Raw genomic sequence first — 20,484 nt, forward strand, 5'->3', positions numbered from 1 at the left:
GAGAAGACAGGAGATGAGAGGAAAGGAAATGAGAAGGAGATGAGAAGATGGTGGAGAGGAGAGAAGGAGATAGGAGAAAAGGAGAGGAGTGAAGAGGAGGAGAGGAGACAAGGAGAGGAGAAAATAGGTGAAGCAAGGAGAAGAGAAGAGAGGAGAGGAGAGGAAAGGAGAAGAAGAGACAGGAAGACAAAAGAGAGGAGAGTGGTGAGGAGAGGAGTGAAGAGGAGAAGAGGTGTCACAAGGAGAGGAGTAAGGAGGTGAAGTGGGGAGAAGTTTGCAGAGAAGTTTATAATTTTTTCTTGGGGACCCCCTGGAACGCCATTTGACTCAATTATTAGACAATACTGTACAGTATACAAATATTAAATCAATAAATTATTAAATAAATATGCCAATGATAAATCCTGAAATAAATACATGAGGCAATACATAAATAAATGTAAATATAAATATATAAATGAGTGTTATATACAGTAGTTAAATAAAAAAAATAGACTATTTATATTCATTTCAGGGGATTTTTATTTCATAATTCCAGATTAATTGATTTAAGTGGACTTTTATTTTATAATGCCATATTTATTTATTTTAGGGTACTTTTATTTCATAATGCCACATTTCCATTCCTTATATGCAAATGAACTGAGCATGGTTATCTCACAGATTCAGAGCCAGCGGAGAGAGGGGGAGCAGGGCTGGCGCTGCAGTTAGCGCTCTCCTACGCAACAGTGGTAGGACTGGTTGCTTGGAGCTGGTCCTCAGCTTCTGATACCTCCTCGGTTGGAGCCAGGGGCCTGTAGGGAGCGACCCGGGCACGGTGGAGGGCCACCACCTGGTTCCGCTTGACCAGCCGCATCCTGTACATCATGTCCGACAGCTGTTCCAGCACAGTGCAAAGGCCAGCCCACTGGCTTGACAGCTTGGGGGAGAGGCCCTTCTTTCTCTCAGACACCTGGGTCCTGGGCGCAAAGTCCGTTCCCCGGCAGCAGGAGTCGTAGGCCCCCTTCTCTCGGGACCTGGCGTCCGTTAAGGTTACCTGGTCAACCCGTGCACCTCCTGTCTTTCACAAAGGTTGTGGAGGTCACCCAGGCTGGGCTCCCCCCACACCTCCGGTACCGGGGGGCGGCCCGAACACCAAGCTGATTGGAGTACGGAATTTGTGTCCAAACATAAGCGCTGCTGGAGTGCAGAGCGTAACACTGCGTCCTGAGCGCTGAACCCAGAAGCACAGCAGCAGAAAGAACAGCCGAGTCACTGCTGTCCCGTTAAACCAGGAAGGGGAGACCAAGACAGGAAGTGTGTGTGTGTGTGTGTGTGTGTGTGTGTGTGTGTGTGTGTGTGTGTGTGTGTGTGTGTGTGTGTGTGTGTGTGTGTTGTGTAGGAAAACAGGGGCTGGCCGTCAAGTGAACCCGGTGAACCCTCAACAACAATATGAACTTCCGTGCGAAAACTAGGGGAAAACACTCAACGCAGAGCGGAGCTGCAACTGCAGTGGGAGGGTATTACTACATTTTACGCCAGAGAAAGAGGAAGAGAGTGAGACCTGGAGCGAGCGCCAGCCATCAGAGAGGCTCTGGCGGAGACATTAGATGTCTAAAAGATAGGGAGGTTGGAGAGATGACAAGCAAGGAAGGGTGAAGAGAGAGAGAGAGAGAGAGGGAGAAATGAGTTATCTAGTGCCCGTGCCCAGATGAGCTGAGCAGCTCAATACATCTAAAGCCTTCAACTTATACTGTACTGTATGTATTACTTATGCTGCTCGCTGCAACTGCTTGTTTTCTGCCGCAGCTGACTGACTGATTGGCTGACTGACTGACTGACTGTCAGACTGACTGACTGACTAACTGTCGGACTGACTGACCGTCTAGCTGAATGACTAGCTGACTGACTGCCTGGCTGAATGTCGGACTGACTGACCGACTAGCTGAATTTCTAGCTGACTGACTGACCGACTGACTGGCAGCCTCATTTCAACGCTAGTGATGGGGAAGACCAAAAAATAGAAATATTGGGGAGTCTCTATTTTGGCAGATTTTACCATCGCCACCATGATTTCCAAACTGATTGTGAGTCTGTGTTGTTTGCTGAGCTCCAAAGACGACGAAATGTCAAAATCCTTCTCACTGAAGACTTGCATTTGTGTATGTAATTTAAAACATTGTACAGACTATGTTTTTGTGGCCATTCCACACACCCAATAACAAACACTGTAACATTGTTATTTTCACTGTAAATGACAATAATGAAATGATTCAGTAATATTTCTACATCCAATTTAAAAGGCCTATATGGATGTTTTCTTTGATAGGTGAGGGAAGAGAGCTGAATATTGATCTAGCGGCAAATGCAAAACTATTTACATTCCAGAGTAAATTAAGCAAAGACAAAGCTAAATCATATTTCCATCTTCATCAAGAATATACTGTAAATTGTAAGGGCAAAACACCATCATTGTAATTACAATTCCCTGTACAACGGTGGCTCTGAATCTCTTCTCCTACTCTTTGACTGCAAGTGCACCAACATTTCATAACAACAAAAACAAAGATCAACAATTTTACAGAGGTTTGAGAAGAACTTAGCGCCGGAGGTCTTAATTTTAGCCAACATGTCCAAACCCAATTAGGTTTTCTGCCTATTTAAAGGCATTATACTGGTACTGGTGAAATTATTATTATTACTGGAGGCTATCTGCACACAATATACCCATTCGCCAATCCATTTAATGAGTTTATTATAGGAAACAAATGAAAACCATACATTATATGAGGACCATGACAAACCATTGCTCAATAGGCTTGCTGTCAGAAGCCTAACCCTAACCCCAGTCGAAAAAAGGCAGAGCAATTGTGAAGAAATTCACGGTGAGTGGGCTTTTTGCTTCTGTTTTAACAAGTGCTTGAAAAAGGCCACTTTCAGCCCTGGAAATCTGTTATTTGTCAAAAATATGTGTGCCACCGACTGTGCAATCAATGTACAGCAGCAGGGAGTGCCATAAAAAAAACAATGAATGGCTCAAAAAATGCAAAAATAAATTAATAAATGAATAAATGAAAAAATGAAAAATAATAATAATAATAATAATAATAATAATAATAATAATAATAATAATAATAAAAAACTAATTTTAGATGGCCTTCAGCAACCATTGTTTCTTTGTGTCTATGCATTGTGATATCAGATGGAAAGGTCCCTGCCAATTTCCCATTCTTATCACAGATTGGCTAGACTTATACTGTAGATGTATACATCAAAGGACTTCAGCCGGGATTTTAGAGTTCCAGACACATTTTTAAGATATTAAGAACATCCAAAGGAGATCTCGTCCTCAGGGTCGTTAAGAGCGTACTCACATTTAATTTGAAAGGTCCAGACCCGTCTGGGACAAAATGGAAGAATATCAGGCTGGTTTGATATCATCTTAAGTCTTAAGTCTCTGCTATATATCCTATAGTGTGTGACAGGATCCCAAGATTTAAGATCCCATGTGATCACCTGTCCTAGCTAAATCCTTTAGTGTGCATACTACTGGGAAGTCTTTAAATGTCTAATGTTGTCTTTGCAAAGTCTTTTGAATGTCTTTTGGTTTATGGCCACCATAAGACTATGTGTCCAAATGCCACCTGCTGCAATCCTATCTTTTCCCATGCTTGACCGAGGAAAAGGGCTGAACAATTAATTAAATTCAAACTGATAACGCAATTTAACATAATGCAATTCTCAAATCGCATAGGGCAGTGCAGGGCCGGCTCTTCCTATAGCCTGAATAGGGAGCGACGGGGCACATTTTGTGCACCTGCACACCTCCCACCGACGACGTGCGTGCCAGAACAGCATGTTTTTATTTTATTTTGCGTCTCCTAATGGAACGAAACAAGTGCGTGTGGAACTAAACCGTGCGTAATGGGGATACTTTCTCCGTGCTCCCAAATTGTTTTAACCCTCCGCGCTGCCCCTGATAAGACCCGGTACTCCAGCCCGGACCACGGTGCACTGTGCTGCTGGCAGAGCCCTGAACACCTGTAGAGCCTGGACGGAGCCTCTTCAAGAATAATGCGTCTGTTTTATTTATTGAGCTTAAAGCTGTCCCTGAGCACAGGTAGTGGTGCTCAACACACAACATTTTTATAAAAAACAATGGATTCCATCTGAAACAACTGGATATTTTTTGAATGTTAATTTTCAGATTTGAACAATTACAAGGCTTGAAGTTAAATCAATAAGCCAATATTGTACTGTTATTGAAGATTTTTCTTTTTACAATTGAAGAGTTCAATAAAGATATGTTATTCATATCAATTCATGCATCAATTAATCGCATTTCATAATAACATGTAGACCTGACCCACAGGAAAGAGCAGTTTATATGTTGACTGTATCTAATGTTGTGTTAGTCATACTATAGAATAGTTTATTGCTTGTGTTTAGTGACTAATACAGAAGATGAGGAACTTCAAAAAAAAGCACACTAAATCACAATCTCAATATTGGTCAAAAAAAAAATCGCAATTAAATTATTTCCCCAAATCGTTCAGTACTAGCAAGGAAGGTGGCTGTCTGCTTACTAAGCCAGTATAAGGAAGAGAAAAACCTTTTCCCACTTTTCCTAATCCAATTGCAATAAATAAAAGAGAAAAAAACAACACACAACCTTTTTTAATTGACACAATTTGCCCTAAAGGAGGCGGACTGAATAATGCCCCGATACGGCCTGTAAAACGACTCATCCATTTAAACTTGTCTTACTGCTGGTAATTAAACCAGTAAATCACGGCTTAATGAAATGGTGTTTGATCGAAAAGTCACAACGGAGCTTCACACACATGCTTTTGCCGAACAAAGGAGACTCGTCATTGTGTCACTGCGTCTATAGCAAAGTGAACCGAATGTCGCTTCAGTTAGTGCAAGAATCTGACGCACCCTCAACTGGCTCGGAATCAATATTTTAAGATGCGTCTGTGTGTAATTGAACTAGCCAAAGCTGCGTCTGCATATGTGTGTGTGTGTGTGAGACTGTCTGTATGTGTGTTGGAGTCCGACATTTCCCTGGTGGTGGGTAGAATGAGTAATAGCAACGGAGTCTAAATGCAACTATCGCAAGCACATCTGTACCCAGCCAGACAGTGTGTGTCAAAGTGCTAGAGTGCAGAGCCATCAATCACAGCCGTGCGTACACACACACACACACACACACACACACACACACACACACACACACACACACACACACACACACACACACACACACACACACACACACACAAACCACAAACACACACATACATACACACGACCAGAAGTCCCTGCAGTCAGATCAATAAAAGTATAAGAAAAAGCAGCCTTTTCTCTGCAATTTTACTCACATTAATTAGATGAGTGGCCTGGACTCAAGCCAGCCAGGCCCTGGAACAGTTAAGAATTTCTTCCCTCAGTGAAAGTTAATTTTTTTTTTTTATCGTTCCATGATACCCTTCACTGAGTATAAATATTCAGGAAAAACCATAGGGTGAAATGTTTTATTCAAAATACATCTGAAGAACGACAATCCACTACTGACATCTACCACCGATATGTACAAGATTTGTACATATCGGCATTTTACTTCTCCACAAATTCCTGTCTCAATAATGTCATGCAACTTTCCAGTGCAGAAAGCACTTCTCCCCATTTCTGTATTTTCTCTGCAATAGTCAACAATAGTAATGGTTTCAAACTGAGTTGTTGTTTGATTGAATAAGTCAAATTTCTATCTGTGTCTAATCCCACCAGCGAGACAGATACGGTTACACACTCACGTTTAGGGACTTGGATCCCGACAGCCTTGTAATCTTCTCTAAGGGCATTTTTAATTATGCCTTACGATACTGTTAGCTTGCCTTGTATTTCCTCCCGTTGGCCGAATGTGTGGCTGAAATTTCTACCAGTCCCCTGGCAGAAAACATGCTGGAAAGAGTGGCAGGTGGAACAGCCTAACCATACAGGAAAAAAATGTTTTTAAGCAGGGTTTACTTCCGGACCCACCCAACCCCCAATCTCCTTCTACAACCACTCTCCAATGGCTAATATACGAGCACTGTGTTTTTCAGCAATGCCTTGAGAGCCAAGAAAGATATGGCCGTACATACTGTAGTTATGAATAGTTTGGCCCTTCAGCTACATTTGCATTGTCTAGAAACAGTCTCTCTCATTTCTCGAATTCTAGGCCATGGAATGTACCCAAAGTAATTTGATACACTGTTTAAAACTACAAATTTGTAAGATAGATTGAGTGATAACTTTCTTAACTGTCCTTCACCATTAGGAATTTACTTTAGAAGTTATTCATTTTTTGAACAACCCATCCATTTTCCCTATCAATTTATAGTCACATTTTTTTACTTGAAAGTTAATTTTAAAAAAAAAATATTTGATTGATGGATTATTTTTTTAAACAAGTTAAACTTGGAATCGGGCTGTGCAGGTCACCAAGGATACAGGGGTCTGTCTGTTTGTGAGGTTAAGGATGACAGAGAAGGGGTCAAATTTCGAGAACAGAGAGACTGAGACGGAGTTTCTTCCCTCAAGCCATCAGAACTGTCAACGCTGACCTCACCAGGGGTCCTAACTGAGACAAACACTAGGCTCCACTACCTACTGTACTGTATGTAGCATACTGTACCGCATACTGTATCACTGTTTTGGGTTGTTTGTGATGCCGTATTGCTGCGCCGTACTGTTGTATACTGTGCTGTATTATCCCAAACACTACCTCACACTATTCACATTCACATGCCACTTTAATTCACATGCCACTTTTAATGCACATATCTGTATATACATAGGCATATTCCTTCTATCTATTCCATTTTATTTCAATTTATTTTTTATTGTATTTTATTCTATATATTTTTTATCTTATTCTATAAGTATTCCACTTACTGTATTACGTTTTAGGAGTCAGTTAGTCGGTCTATTAGAAAGGAATTTTCTACTTTTTATTTTATTTTATTTTTTGTACTTTTCTAGGACTTATTGTGTGCTATCACCGGGTGCGTTGCATTACATTTCACTGCATATATGTATGGAAGTATGTATATGTATGTGACAAATAAAAATCTTGAATCTTGAATCTTGAAATTTGTGCCTATTGGGAGAGAAAAAAAATACTCCCTCCTGAAGTTTAAAGGCAAAGAATGGAACCTATTCATACAAGTATGCGCTTTGCCTCAAATCCCAACAAGGTCATTCCTGAAATTACCATTGATCCATGTACCTCCCAGCTTTAAGTATCACCTACCTCATCCACGAACGACCTACCTGTACTGGAAATTCAACATGTAACCCCCCCCCCCCCCCCAAAGTATGGGTGAGAAAGATAACAAAACACATTGTAGCCCCAATGGGAAACACAATCATGACATGGACATTTGTGAAAATTGTCCATGATTGCAGGCCCAGAAAAGTGGTTAATCGTGTTTACCCAGTCACGTTGGGCGGAGCTGGAGCGTAACTTTAGAATTCCTGCAACTCCAGAACTGACAAAGCCTAAGATCTAAATTACAAGGCAAGCTCAGCAACAACCTATCCCCTTATTCAATAGCCTTGGGCACCCCATATTTCCACGCTTTATTTCTAATACTCTGCAGCAGCAAAGAATACCTGGTGATCTTACAGTATTGTGCAAACAAGCCGAACAACTTTAGCGTGGTGAGGTAGGCCCCACCTGATCTTTAGGAAAGAGGCAAAACAAGACAATATGGGAGTTTAATATTTAAGATTTCTTCATCTTCATAACATTTCGGACCATAAGATTTGTTTGGGTAATCATCATAAACAGAAAAGGCCTTGGTCCATGGAGTTTTCCTGGGCGATCCCTGAGATTGTTTCCATGCCTTCAACCCCAAAATCACGCAAGTCAGAGCGAGTTGTTGACCATTATCTGATATCTACACCATGGTAATCAAGAGATGCTGCAACTCACTCAGTCCTTACACCACCAATAATTAAAAAGTGGTTAGGGGCTCAAGCTAAGACCCAAAATCTTCCAGAAAAGCTTTCCAGTGACATAGCTAACCAACTCTCCAGACTAAGCTCTGCACACACAAAAAAGGCCAGCCCGAACCAAACCCTGCCCAGCTCAAGGCCAGACTCAATGGGGAATTTCAGCTAATTTTAAATATCACTTCTGGCCCCTCTGTTAGCGCAGCTTTAGCCAGAGCTACACAAAGGAGGCCAAGTTTCAAAGTTGAACGTGAGAACACCCTCATCTCCTGACCTCTATTAGCATGTGAATGGTGAAGAAAATGGGATTTTGGAATTAAAGGAAAGGGAGAGGGGCGGGGGCCGACTGACTGACAGACAGACATGGTCACTGAGAAGTTTCTCTACATGAATACATATAAAACAAATCTAAATCTCCAAGGGTACAATTTTTTCCATGCCTGCTGCAGCCAGTTTCAATATATACATAGATATATCTGGTATCCAGTATATTTTATAGTAATTTAATGGATATAAAACACAACAATCATTTTGAGAAAAGGGACTTAGGGTTTTAACTGCCAAGACACCCTGGAAGTCAACAGCCTATTTCAAATATCATGAGTTCATCATAAGTCCACCGGACTCTTGTCCGACCTCTTTCTCTCACAACTCAGCTCCAACTGTCAAGCTCAAAACCCGACTTCCTCTTTGGCTAGATTAACACTTTAACACGCCATTAAAAGCCTGACTGGGATGGCCTACTCAAAACTGAGTCAACTACGCAGATGTAAGGTCCTTGGTGGCATAACAAGGGAAGTGTGGGATGATTTACTTTATGAAGAGCTCGGCTCTGTAAAGGCAACTGCAGGGTTTCGTAACCCCCCCCCACACTTTAATAAAGCGTGCAGATCCCTGCGCCAGCAGAACAACAGTGATGTGTTACAGCTTTATTAGCTTGGCACACCAACGCAAGTAGAGAGCGCCTGGTGGAGATGATGTCCGTGCGACCATTAGTAACACTCAGGAGTCCCCCGCCCACCCTTCTGCAAGTGGCACCAAACAGTTACAAATTATGAAAACAAATAACCGGTACACGGAATAAGCGTGACTACCCTGCTGGGTTTTGGCCATGCTGACGTCCCGGGTCTCTCCGTTTTAACTGGCAGAGAGACAGAAGGGTGGGATCATCTGGCAAGAGGGTGTCAGACAGGTCTGACCCCCAAGGCAGGAGATGGATGGAAGACAGGGGGGGGCAGCCACGGACAAAGGAAGCACGGAGGGATGGGGGGGGGCACAGCGGAGCATGGAGGACGAGAGAGCAGGTGTAGTACTGGAGGGGGGGTTGGGGGGTTGGGGGGTGGAAAGGGAGGGAGGGAGGGGAGGAAGAGGGAGAGCAGATAAAGAGGCGAGGGGGCTCCAAGAGAAATGGAAATGGTGGTGTCGACAGAACAAATCTGACCCTGGCTTGAAGCCCAGGAGAGGGGAAGGGCAAGCCCTCTGGCCTCATCTGCAGCTGGCCTCGCTCGCAGACGGGGGGGGGAGGGTAGACCAGAATGATAGATGATGCTCAGGAGAGGTGGCGACAGGTCAGGGGAGGAGAAGCAAAATAACAACAACCACATTTAGAAAAAACTGAGTCAGGTTAAACACGATTTTGTGAATGATGGAACTATAGTCACTTCCTCCCCGCACAGTCACTTTAATAACAATTCTAACCAATAAGTGATTACATATTTCCATATGCTACTTTGCACAATGATCATCCCATGTTTTATATTGAATTCTATTTGGCATTATATTGAAAATAATTACACTGTATTGTCTTGAGTGGTTTCTTATTACTTTATTACTTATATTATTTGTTGAGCTGTTTATTACTTGTTTTTATATATTTTTGATGTGTATATTGGGAATTGAGTGTATATCCTCTCACTATGAACTTCATGTTGCCCACTAAGCTGCTGCAACACCTGAATTTGCCCTATGGTGGATCAATAAAGTACATAAATCATATTTTATCTTACCTTATCTTGTCTTATATGGGTTTGTTGGACCAACCTGGATGAAGCCTAAACCTGCATTTTTGTAAACCATCGTTTTAATCTTGGTTTTAGTTTTCACAGTAAACAGTCAAAGTAGATCAACTTTCATTCTGAACTCTGAACTCCGATTTTAAATTTCACTCTGGTAATTAATTTCAAACATGCGATAACTTGACTTCAATGGCGGCCTATTTTAGATGGACTTGGAAGAAATCGCCTCGACCCTAACCTCACAGTAAAATGGTCTGTTCTTTGGTAGTTGTTTTTCGGCGTCTCCATATTGCTCTCATGTGAGCGGGTTTCGTCTCTGCTCGTTGTCATGGAATTGAACTTTGCCTCGGGAGGAGACGATGCCAGGGTTTTATAGAGATGGGACGCCGCTGTGTGAGATGATGAACATTAAATTATCACATAGCAATATGTGCGCAATCCGTCCACCCTCTGGGAAAAGACTATCTAAACACACACCTGTTGCCATATATATTAGGACTGATAGATTGATGGAATTCAAACGGACATCCCAATTGAACAGAAAGCTATTTTCAAATCGCAAAGCCTGTGAAAGTGTGTGGTTTTTTTTTACGTTACAAAATCGAACTAATAGGGCTATCCAGGGCCGGCTCTTCCTATAGGCAAGATAGGCGGCCACCTAGTGCGCCATCCCGAGGGGGGAGGGAGAGGCATGGAGAGGGAGCGGGGCACATTTTGCACACCTGTCTCTCTGTCCAACGGCCCTGATGACGTGTGTGCCGGAACAGTGTGTTTTTATTTTATGTCTGCTAATGGAACCAAACAAGTGCGTATGCATGTGCAGCTGGCAGAACCCTGAACGCCTGTAGAGTCCGGATGGAGCCTCTTCTCGATGCGTCTGTATTTTTTCTTTTTTACCTTTTTTAAATGTAATGAGCATAAAGCTGTCCCTGAGCACACAGAGTGGTGCTCTGTGTATGTGGATAAATGTGCGCAACATTTTTTGAAAAAATAATAAATTTCTGCTGAAACACTGCATATTTTTGAATGTTCATTTTCAGAGTGGAACAATTACAAGGCTTGCAGTTACATCAATAAGCCAGTATTGTTCTGTGATTGAAGGTTTTTCTTTTTACAATTGAATAGTTCAATAAAGATATGTTATTCATATCAATTCATCCAATTTCATCCAATTTCATCATAACACGGAGGCCTGGCCTACAGGAAAGAGCAGTTTATATGTTGACTGTATCCAATATTGTGTTGGTCATACTATAGAATGGTTTATTGCTTGTGTTTAGTGAATAATATAGAAGATGAGGAACTTGAAAAAAATAGTACACAAAACCACAATCTCAATATTGGTCTAAAAAAAATTGCAATTAGATTATTTTCCCAAATCATTCATATATATATATATATATATATATATATATATATATATATAAAAATAAGACATTTTCTATAAATTCTAAAGCAGATATTACCTCATCTGGATGTTAGAGACATCTCATCTTTCGATCATAAATAGTAAAAAAAAAACAAGTATAACTAATTAATTTCAATGCAATACCACTGACCGACAATAAACAAGCTATACTGTATAAATATGCATATACATGTATAATTCCTTTTCATACCAGGCAAAGTCATCCAGGAGACGGGTGAGTGGTGGTTAGAGCAGCCAGACGTACCACGACACCCCCCCCCCCGCCCATCCGGTTTTGCTTTTTCCATCATTTAAATTTTTTTCTACATCAGGGGCCAGCGGTCGTTACTGCCCTCCAGACTGCCTTTTATCATCTCTATAAATCTCTGCTGGCTCAGATGCCGACGTAATGAGGAAACCTGCAAGGCTGTCAGACCAACCCTCCCCAACACACACACACTGAGAGAAGCCAAAAAAAAATGGGTTGCGGAGGGTGAGAGACAAAGAGAGAGAAGTACAAGAGAAAATTTAAAGGGTAGAAGGATAGGTCAGCTCTCAGACGCCTCAGCCACACGAACACACACGTTATTTTTGCTCTAGTCTGGGCGGGTGTTGACGCAGTGCTACAACACGGCAGCATTTTGGAAATGGCTTTCCAAAATTGGCAGCAAATTAACACCATAGTCATAGGGAACAATATATATATATACACACACACATACATATATATATATATATATATATATATATATATATATGTATATATATGTATAACAGAATCTACTTGTGACTTACAAACCCCATTTTTAAGAATAAGAACCCATCTTCATTCGGATATCACTTCAACCCTCCCCTGTTTCATCACAGTCCTGATTAATAGTCCTCTTAATATGATCACACCTATATACTTACATATACACACACACACAGTGTGTGTGTGTGTGTGTGTGTCTGTGTGTGTGTATATATATAACTAGATCTTACAGTATTGTAAGAGCAACTCGTAATTGTTAATTTCACAATATTCTGGAGCTAACTTTTGGTGCATTAAGATATTTAGACAATGAATATTTCAGAAACAATTATAAGTAATGCTGATATTATGATCAAGCTGGTAGAGGTGTTGGTTAGGATAGTCAATGCAGTTCAGAAAACTCTGCGCCTTAAAAATGTAATCACACTATATCACAATGTTGATATTATGACGATGTATCGCCCAGCCCTACAACACACACACACACACACACACACACACACACACACACACACACACACACACACACACACACACACACACACACACACACACACACACACACACACACACACACACACACACACACACACACACACACACACACACAGGACCAAAAGTCCCTGCAATTATATTATATTAATAACAGTAAATAAGAAAAATAACAAAGACCTTCAAGGCTTTGTGTGGAGAGTACACACTCATCCTCAGTACTAGGAACACATGAGTTTCCAGGAACTGCCCTTCCACAACAGCTGGCTCACACACCAGCCAGTGCGGGGGGGGGGGGGGGGGGGGGGGGGGGGGGTTTAACCTACATTTAGCAGACTAATGCTTGAACTCCATGACAGCACCGCTGCGGCATGGCATGGCGAGTGTGTGTACTGTATTTGTGTGTGTGCGCATGTGTGTTTGTGGATCGGGTGGCATTATTTGAGGAGTCACGTAGGTATGGAATATTTGTAAGTATATAAATCACGTGTCTGTAAACAGATAGATAGACAGACAGAGTAGATAAGAGTCGATAGAGAGATAGATAGACAGCATTTCTACTTTCTCTAGCGACAGAGAGCGAACAAGAAAGAGAGAGTGCGGGCAGGGGGGGGCTCAGATCTCCGTTTGTGGCACCACCAACACGAATGCGCTGACAGCTGACGGATTTTTGGACCACCAACAAACCATGACAAAAAAAAATAAAAAAATAAACCCTCGCCAGGTTACGTAAGGGGATAATCCTGTACACCACCACCATCACCACACTGACAGTTGACAGGGACTCCTCCAAACTATTTGATGTGCACGGCGAAAGTTATGTGCATTATTATTTTGATTAGCGTGACATCTTGGGAGCAGACTATCATGCCCCCCTCTTTATGATACCTACAATAATTAAATAAAATCTTCCCTTTCAACCATCCGGAGCCTCTACTGTACTGTATCTCAAAATGCGTGTCACTCGACAATCCCTTTTCTCCTTGACAGTTTCGCGACCCCTGATCCAGCATGCATGCACGCACACACGCAGTGTCCTCTACAACATAGGACAGAGCCTCTCCATCACTGGTTGAACCTATTATCCCTCTCTTCTCTCTCTCTCTGTTTCCACCCCCCAAATTAAACGCCGAATAACTCAGCTGAGAGAGACGTAGAGCAGGCAACGGAACGGAGGGAAAAGCCACTGAATTCCGGCAGGGGTAAATAAAATACCTCTTTAAGGGGCAACCGGTCAAGCCAAGACAATGGGCAAGGGAGAGACAGATGAGACAAACGGACAGGCCGATTTAATTACAGTACTGCGCTGGAGGTTGTCAGTGTCGATATTGCCAAGGTAACGAGAACCGAAAAATGGAAGAATTTATGGTAGGCAGACAGACAGACAGACAGACAGACAGACAGACAGACAAACAAGTGGACAGACAAGCAGACAAACAGGCGGACTAACAGACAGGCGGACAGGCTGTGGTGACAGAGAGGGCAGCGACGGGTTTGATGTCTCTATTCACATCCAGCAGTGACAGAGGGCAGCAGTGACCCGGTCACACTGAAAGCAGTCCAATTATTTCAATACATCCCACTGCAGAGGGGGCAGACACAGTGACAGAGACAGAGAGAGAGAGAGAGAGAGAGAGAAAAGAAAGAGTGACGTGGAAAAGAAGAATTTGTGTGGAGGCGGGAGGGGGGCTGCTGGAACTAACAAGTTCACAGCCCCTCCCTTTTCAAAAGATGGCCGCCGACGGGTTGATGGGATGGATTGGAGGAGTTGGGGGACCATGGTCTGGTCACCCAGGGAGGCTAAGATCAGTTGTTTCATTCATTAAAAAACGGGAAAAAAAGTTCCAAAAAACATTATGTTGTGTATATACAGTATATATATATATATATAATTTCTTCTTTAAAATGAGTGCACAGTGATGCTGCACATATAGGATACACCAAAAAAAAAAAAAAGAACAAACAATGAAACCCACTCAAACCTATTCACATTTTTTGTAGCCGAAACCACAACAAGCGACAGGATTATACGCGGAGGTGCAGCTGCGGTATGTGTGGTATGCGGGACAAAACAAATGGCTGGTCTTATCACACACGTTAGACCGCCACTCGTCCTCGCACCTCGAACAGAAACTATACTGTACTGTATGTCTGTATATATATATATATATATATATATATATATATATATATATATATATATATATGGAAAACAATGAGTCATTGGATCAGGTTTTCCACTGCTTTCAATTTGTCCATGTTGTTTTATATTGTAGTGCTCTACCTTTTATGTGTTTATGTTTAATGTGTTCTGTAACAATGCATGCTGCTTCCCTGGCCTGGTAAAATAAAGGTAAATTAAAAAAAAAAAGTTTAATAAATTGCTTCAAGGTTCCTCTCGTTTACACCTCAATTTCTCAAAGGTTATTTGAGAAAACCTACAAATATTTACAGGTGTAACACATTGAAGTAACATATCTATTTATGAATTTATTTTGTAATTGAACTGGAAATATTTTAACAGCGTGTGTACATATATATTATACATATTATATTATATTATTACATTCAGCGGCCTAAACAAGTCGGCCCAATGGCCTGACTTTATTTCTGCTGTCTCGTTGAGGTATTTTTGTGGACCACAGGTTCCAAAGGTGAGGAGAACCAAACTGACACCAGAGGACTGTGCCAGGGGCATGAAGGGGGGGCCTCATTATCACTTTTCCTCGACCCACAAAAGAAGAGGGAGTTGAGAAACCACAGGAGCACAGAGATGTGTGTGTATGTGTGCGAGTGTGTGTGTCTGTGCGTGTGTGTCTGTGTGTGTGTGTGTGTGTGTTTGTGTGTGTGTTTGTGAGTATAGTGCACGAACAGAACATTTTTAGCTTTCCGACTTAACACACAGCAAATTCTGTAGGTAAAGCTAACACTCCACTCAAAACTTTTCCAACAGCCCTGGAAAGAATAATAAACCTGTTATATGAAGGACTCGGAGGATTCACCGCCACCACATTATCAGCAGCAACGCATGCTGAAAGCTAATGAGATAAGCCGCAGGACGAGGGAGAGAGACTGCCCGTGAGAGGTGAGGACCCTCTGGACAGTCTTATGTTATCGCCGTGGAAATCGTAAACAATGCCTCCGCTTTGGACACGGCAACAGAGCAGAATTGCCAAAGAATAGTAAAAAAAAATGGAAAGGGAAATAAATGAATCTTTATTGACACTGACCGAGCCATTATGACTGGCGCTGCCCTGCGGTGCTTAAACACTAGCTACATTGGTTGATTCGAATTTTTGTTTCAATTGACACTGAAAAACACTGCTTTCTAATCTCCAAAAACATAACCCGCGTAAGTATTAAAAAATGTCTTCTGTTTGCCACACCTTCGGGAAAGTAAAACGATGACCAAACAGACGGACAGACAGAGACAGAGAGAGGATAATGGAAAAACACAGTATGTTTTAGTGATTTCCCCCAAATCTTTACCGAGCGCCCCCTTCAATACACATGTTCGTACGCATATGTTTGGAATTATTCATCCCTGGCTGAAGGGGCGTCACCTGAATATTTTCTTAACCTTAATAGTTTTTTCGTCCACATGGAAGAAACAAGCAAATACCTTAATTTTGATCTTGTGGGTCATAGGTGTTCCACAGCCACAAATCAAGCAGCTACACATAGTAATTACTATTGATTAATCACAACGCTCAAGCTTGATAACAAGCTTATGCAATAGTATTTCTACGTATCGAGCAGTTTATCTTGGTCTGACTTGATGTCGTCCTGCCCATGAATCGTGAGCTTGGACCGCTCTTTCAGTTCATTTGACTCCTGCTACAGTCTACTGCAGGGTTTCCCAAGCTTTTTCCTGCCACGGCACATTTTTTAACAATGAAATACTCCAACGTTACTATAAGACTATCCTGTGAACCACTAAGGGGCAGGACCAACTCATAGTGATGCAAGACTCAAAAACGATTTGGTCGTAGTGAAAAATCTTTTAAATGACTCGGGGGTCGAGAGCAAGTCCAACGCAAAACAGGGCCATGGCATTTGGCACAATCCATATTGAATGTGACTGATTTACTCTTTTCATTCCATCGAAATAAGTATTTTTCGCAGTATTAAATTATACTTTTTTTGCAATACAGAGCCAAAGCGACTCCCCCAACTTTTGTTCATCGGAAGTCCCCCCTCGTTCACACTGGTGCATTACACCAACTGAATCAAACGAACCAAGGCTAAGAAAATCGATCTCTTTTTGATGTTCAGTTCCTGATGAATCATTCATAAAAAAAAGAGTCTTGGTTCTTCAAACCTTTCATCACTATGTATAGTCACTAGTATAATCACTTTCAGACTGAAACTTCCTGATGAACGCAGAGCTGCTATTCTGGCTGGTACTGATGAATTGGATAAATTATTACAGCATCGCAATTTTCATCTTGCAAAAAGCTAATTTCCACAATTTATTTTTGGAAAAAACACTGGTCTATGGCAGGGGTTCCCAACCAAAATGTTCGACGGGATGTGGTGGTGTTGGGGGGTGGGGGGTGGGGGGGGGATCAATCTGACCACGCAGCTGGACAATGGAATGGATTTCAATTCCAGATTCAAAAAGTAGAGAGCCCCAACCATGTTTTTGCTTCACCCATGCACTGAAATCCAGTGGACTGGGTTGCTCCACGTGGTTGACTCAAAGTCCCGGAGTGGAATTTCACTTTCTGGAGATCAGTATCAACACCACGGCAAGGATGTCTCAATCACAACCGGAACCTCCTTTTCATCTTTCATTTCCGGTCAAAGCGGGTTCCTTTTCTGGGTAATAGATAAATCTGTTAAAGAATTTCCTTGTGCCATGTTACCAATAACAAACAAACAGCCTTTCAAAAAAATCTTTCAAAGTGGATCACTGATTGGGACTGTGACACTTGCCCCAGGTCTGGGCGAAATTGACATAGTTAAATATCACAGAATCTTTTGACCAACTAAATTTCGATAATTTGACAATATTTTAAAGATGACAATTGGTGCTTTCATAACATTTATACACAAAAAATGTAGGCGTTAGTTACAACAGTCTACGAAGTTCAGAAGACAGTATTTCTTTATTGTAATGCAGCCTTAAAGACAACATTTAACAATATAACACTATTATCATAACCAAAATCCCAAATAACACCTAGACAATGTATGTATATATCACCTAGCCCTGCATTCAGATACTGTATAATACAAATGGGAGGCTTTGGGGTACAGCGACCCTTTCCTACAACCTACAATATTTTTAATATTGACCTTGTCTGGTTTCAATGATTTTCAGGCAGTGACCGAGCAGTTTCTTCCAACGTTCTGAACAGAGACGCAACGTGTAAAAAGAAAAAAAGGGCCAAGAGTTTGTTTTTAGTCTGTTGAAGTGTAGTGTTTAAACGCAAAGGGGGAGGGGACGCACCTAGGGATAGTGACTACAGATCCGATGGTATTATACCGACACCATCCCCCGCCCCTTCCTCCCTACCCCGCCCCCACGTCTCCATCCTCTAGCTCCCACCACCACCACCCCCCCTTTCACCCAGCCACTGACCTGCACGCAGCACAGCGGGGGGCACGGCGCAGCGCAGCCCCGGTCTCTCGCTCCTCTCTTCTCGTATTTCACAGCCCCAGCGCTCCGTTCACCGCCCACCACCACCTTAAGCAGCCTTTTGAAGTTAAGTCCCGCCGCTGTTTCTGTGGTCAATGCCAGGCGGAGAGGAGGAGGAGGAGGAGGAGGGTGGGGGGACGGGATGTTGGTAGTGGGTGGGTGAGTGTGAGGGACGGAGGAGAGGAGCAGCGTGGGGGTGGAGGACATCAGTCTCCCCAATTTCTTCTTTCCCTCCTCCTCCTCCTTCTTGTTCTTGTTCTTGTTCTTGTTGTTCTTCTTCTTCTTCGTCTTCTTCTTCTTCTTCTCCTTCTTTGTCTTCTTCTTCTTGAGTTTTTATTTCTTCTTCAAAATAAAACCACCCCCACAGCGACAACAACAACTATACGGGCAAGGAAACGGGAACACTAACTGTGTCATAAGAACAGCCCGGCAAACTCTGAGGGAAAGAGAGAGAGATGATTAAGAGCGAGCGAGAGCGGGGGAGAGAGAGAGAGGGAGAGAGGGAGAGAGAGAGAGAGAGAGAGAGAGAGAGAGAGAAAGAGAGCGAGCGAGAGCAGAGCGGTAAAAGCCGCAAAAAAGTCTGCTCAGTCACCTCACCTCCCTGCTGTACAAATTTGAGAGGCTGGCTTTCAGGCTGCGAGGCGAAAACTCAACTGGGCATGCCCAACCCCGAGAGACGCACACATTTCACTTCCTCTCCGCTTCCTGGCTCCCCCCCCCCCCCCCACTCCCTCCCTCCCTCCTTCTCCCTCTCTCCTTCTCTCATCTTTCTCTGTCTCTGTCCATCCCCTCTTGCTTCGCAGGAACCAAGAATGCTCCTCTGGCCAAAGTCCGCTCCGTTTTAAGGAATACGCCCGGCTTTCAACTAATGGCAAACCCCTTGCCCACATTGAGAGAAAAGACAGACAAACAGACAGACAGACAGACAAACAGACACACGGAACATCAACTGAAGCAGGCAAAACCGCCCTCGGCAGTGACAATCAGGGACAACAAGATCGCAGAGCGTATTGGAAGAAGAAAAAATAAAGACAAAGAATTTTTTAACATCCCCAAGGAATACCACCTTAAAACAGAAAAAGAAAAAAGATAGAAAAAATGCTCTACTTTCTTTTTCAAATAAAGTTACTTTCTGTTGAAAAATGCCCCGTGGCAGATTTCCAATCACGCGCCGCCTGTTGATTACTTTAAGATCTGAGGCAGAGCTAAATTGAAAAACGGATCAGCCGCTTTGGGCATAAAAAAAAAAGAAAAAAGAAACAGACTTTAAATCCAAATTAAAGCCCTGATATTTGGGGATGCAGAATACATACACACAAAACAGCAATCTCCTCTACCTAGGTGAGCTAAAGACATAATCTCTAAATCTGAGCTCCCCTGTTTATTGTCAGGGCAGACAGCCTCCCCTCATTACCTATCACACACACACACACGAGCTCTTGTATCTACGTATATCGTGGATGATATAGTGTTAGCTCGTCAGCTGGCACTGTCTTCGCTGACCCAGATTCTTTCCGGCAAACCGTCGGCACTGTATCGAAAAAAATACAGGCTATGGAATGAGGACAGTCCGTTCCGAAAGATAGAGAGAGAGAGAGAGAGCTTAAGCTGCAAGCCACGTATCCACACTGTAGACCTAAATGCACTGAATGCAACACACACACACACACACACACACACACACACACACACACACACACAGAATTAAAGAATATATATTTACCTACCTCCTCATGTTTGGGGCGAGCCGGTTGCATTCCGAAATGAGATGTGGCCCAGGGCAGCCCCATCCGCCCGACTGCTGTTGCGAGTGGGACGAGGAGCCAGGTGGAGTAGGGAGTAGGGTGTAGGGAGTAAGTGGGGGTTAGGTACCGGGGGTGCGATGGGTTGGGTACAAGGTCCAGACGGCTGCAGATTGACCCGCAGAGGTCAGAGGTCGTGGGAAAGAGTGGGTACACAGGAGTCGAAGATGAGAGGTCAATGCCATGGCTGGGGAACAGCCAGCAGTCTCTGAGAAGAAGGGGAAAGTGAAAACGGTGAGGGATTTTTAGAGTTAGAAAACAGGGAATACACAACAACAACAACAAGGTAGATGAAACACAAAATGATGGTAGATTTCAAAATCAGTTTTTTGGCCATCTTCTCACTACAGACATGCAGAACCACAGTCCCCTTTAAGCTCATTAAGAGC

General features: G+C 42.7%; 1 protein-coding gene across 3 annotated transcripts in view; it reads right to left on the bottom strand.

The window, feature by feature from the left end:
* The window catches only part of LOC307235203 (uncharacterized protein), a 59,845-nt gene extending 41,216 nt beyond the window's left edge, over positions 1 to 18,629 (bottom strand). For all 3 annotated transcript variants that reach the window (XR_013844323.1, XR_013844324.1, XM_080007227.1), the window contains exon 1: positions 18,237 to 18,629. Coding sequence is in view for 1 of the 3 variants with exons in the window: in XM_080007227.1 (XP_079863353.1) it covers positions 18,237 to 18,500 (264 nt within the window). In the remaining 2 variants the exon portion in view is untranslated. The remainder of the gene's footprint in view (positions 1 to 18,236) is intronic.
* Between the last annotated feature and the right edge of the window lie 1,855 nt (positions 18,630 to 20,484).

Source organism: Zeus faber (genome assembly GCF_960531495.2).
Source record: "Zeus faber genome assembly, chromosome: 9".
NCBI lineage: Eukaryota > Metazoa > Chordata > Actinopteri > Zeiformes > Zeidae > Zeus > Zeus faber.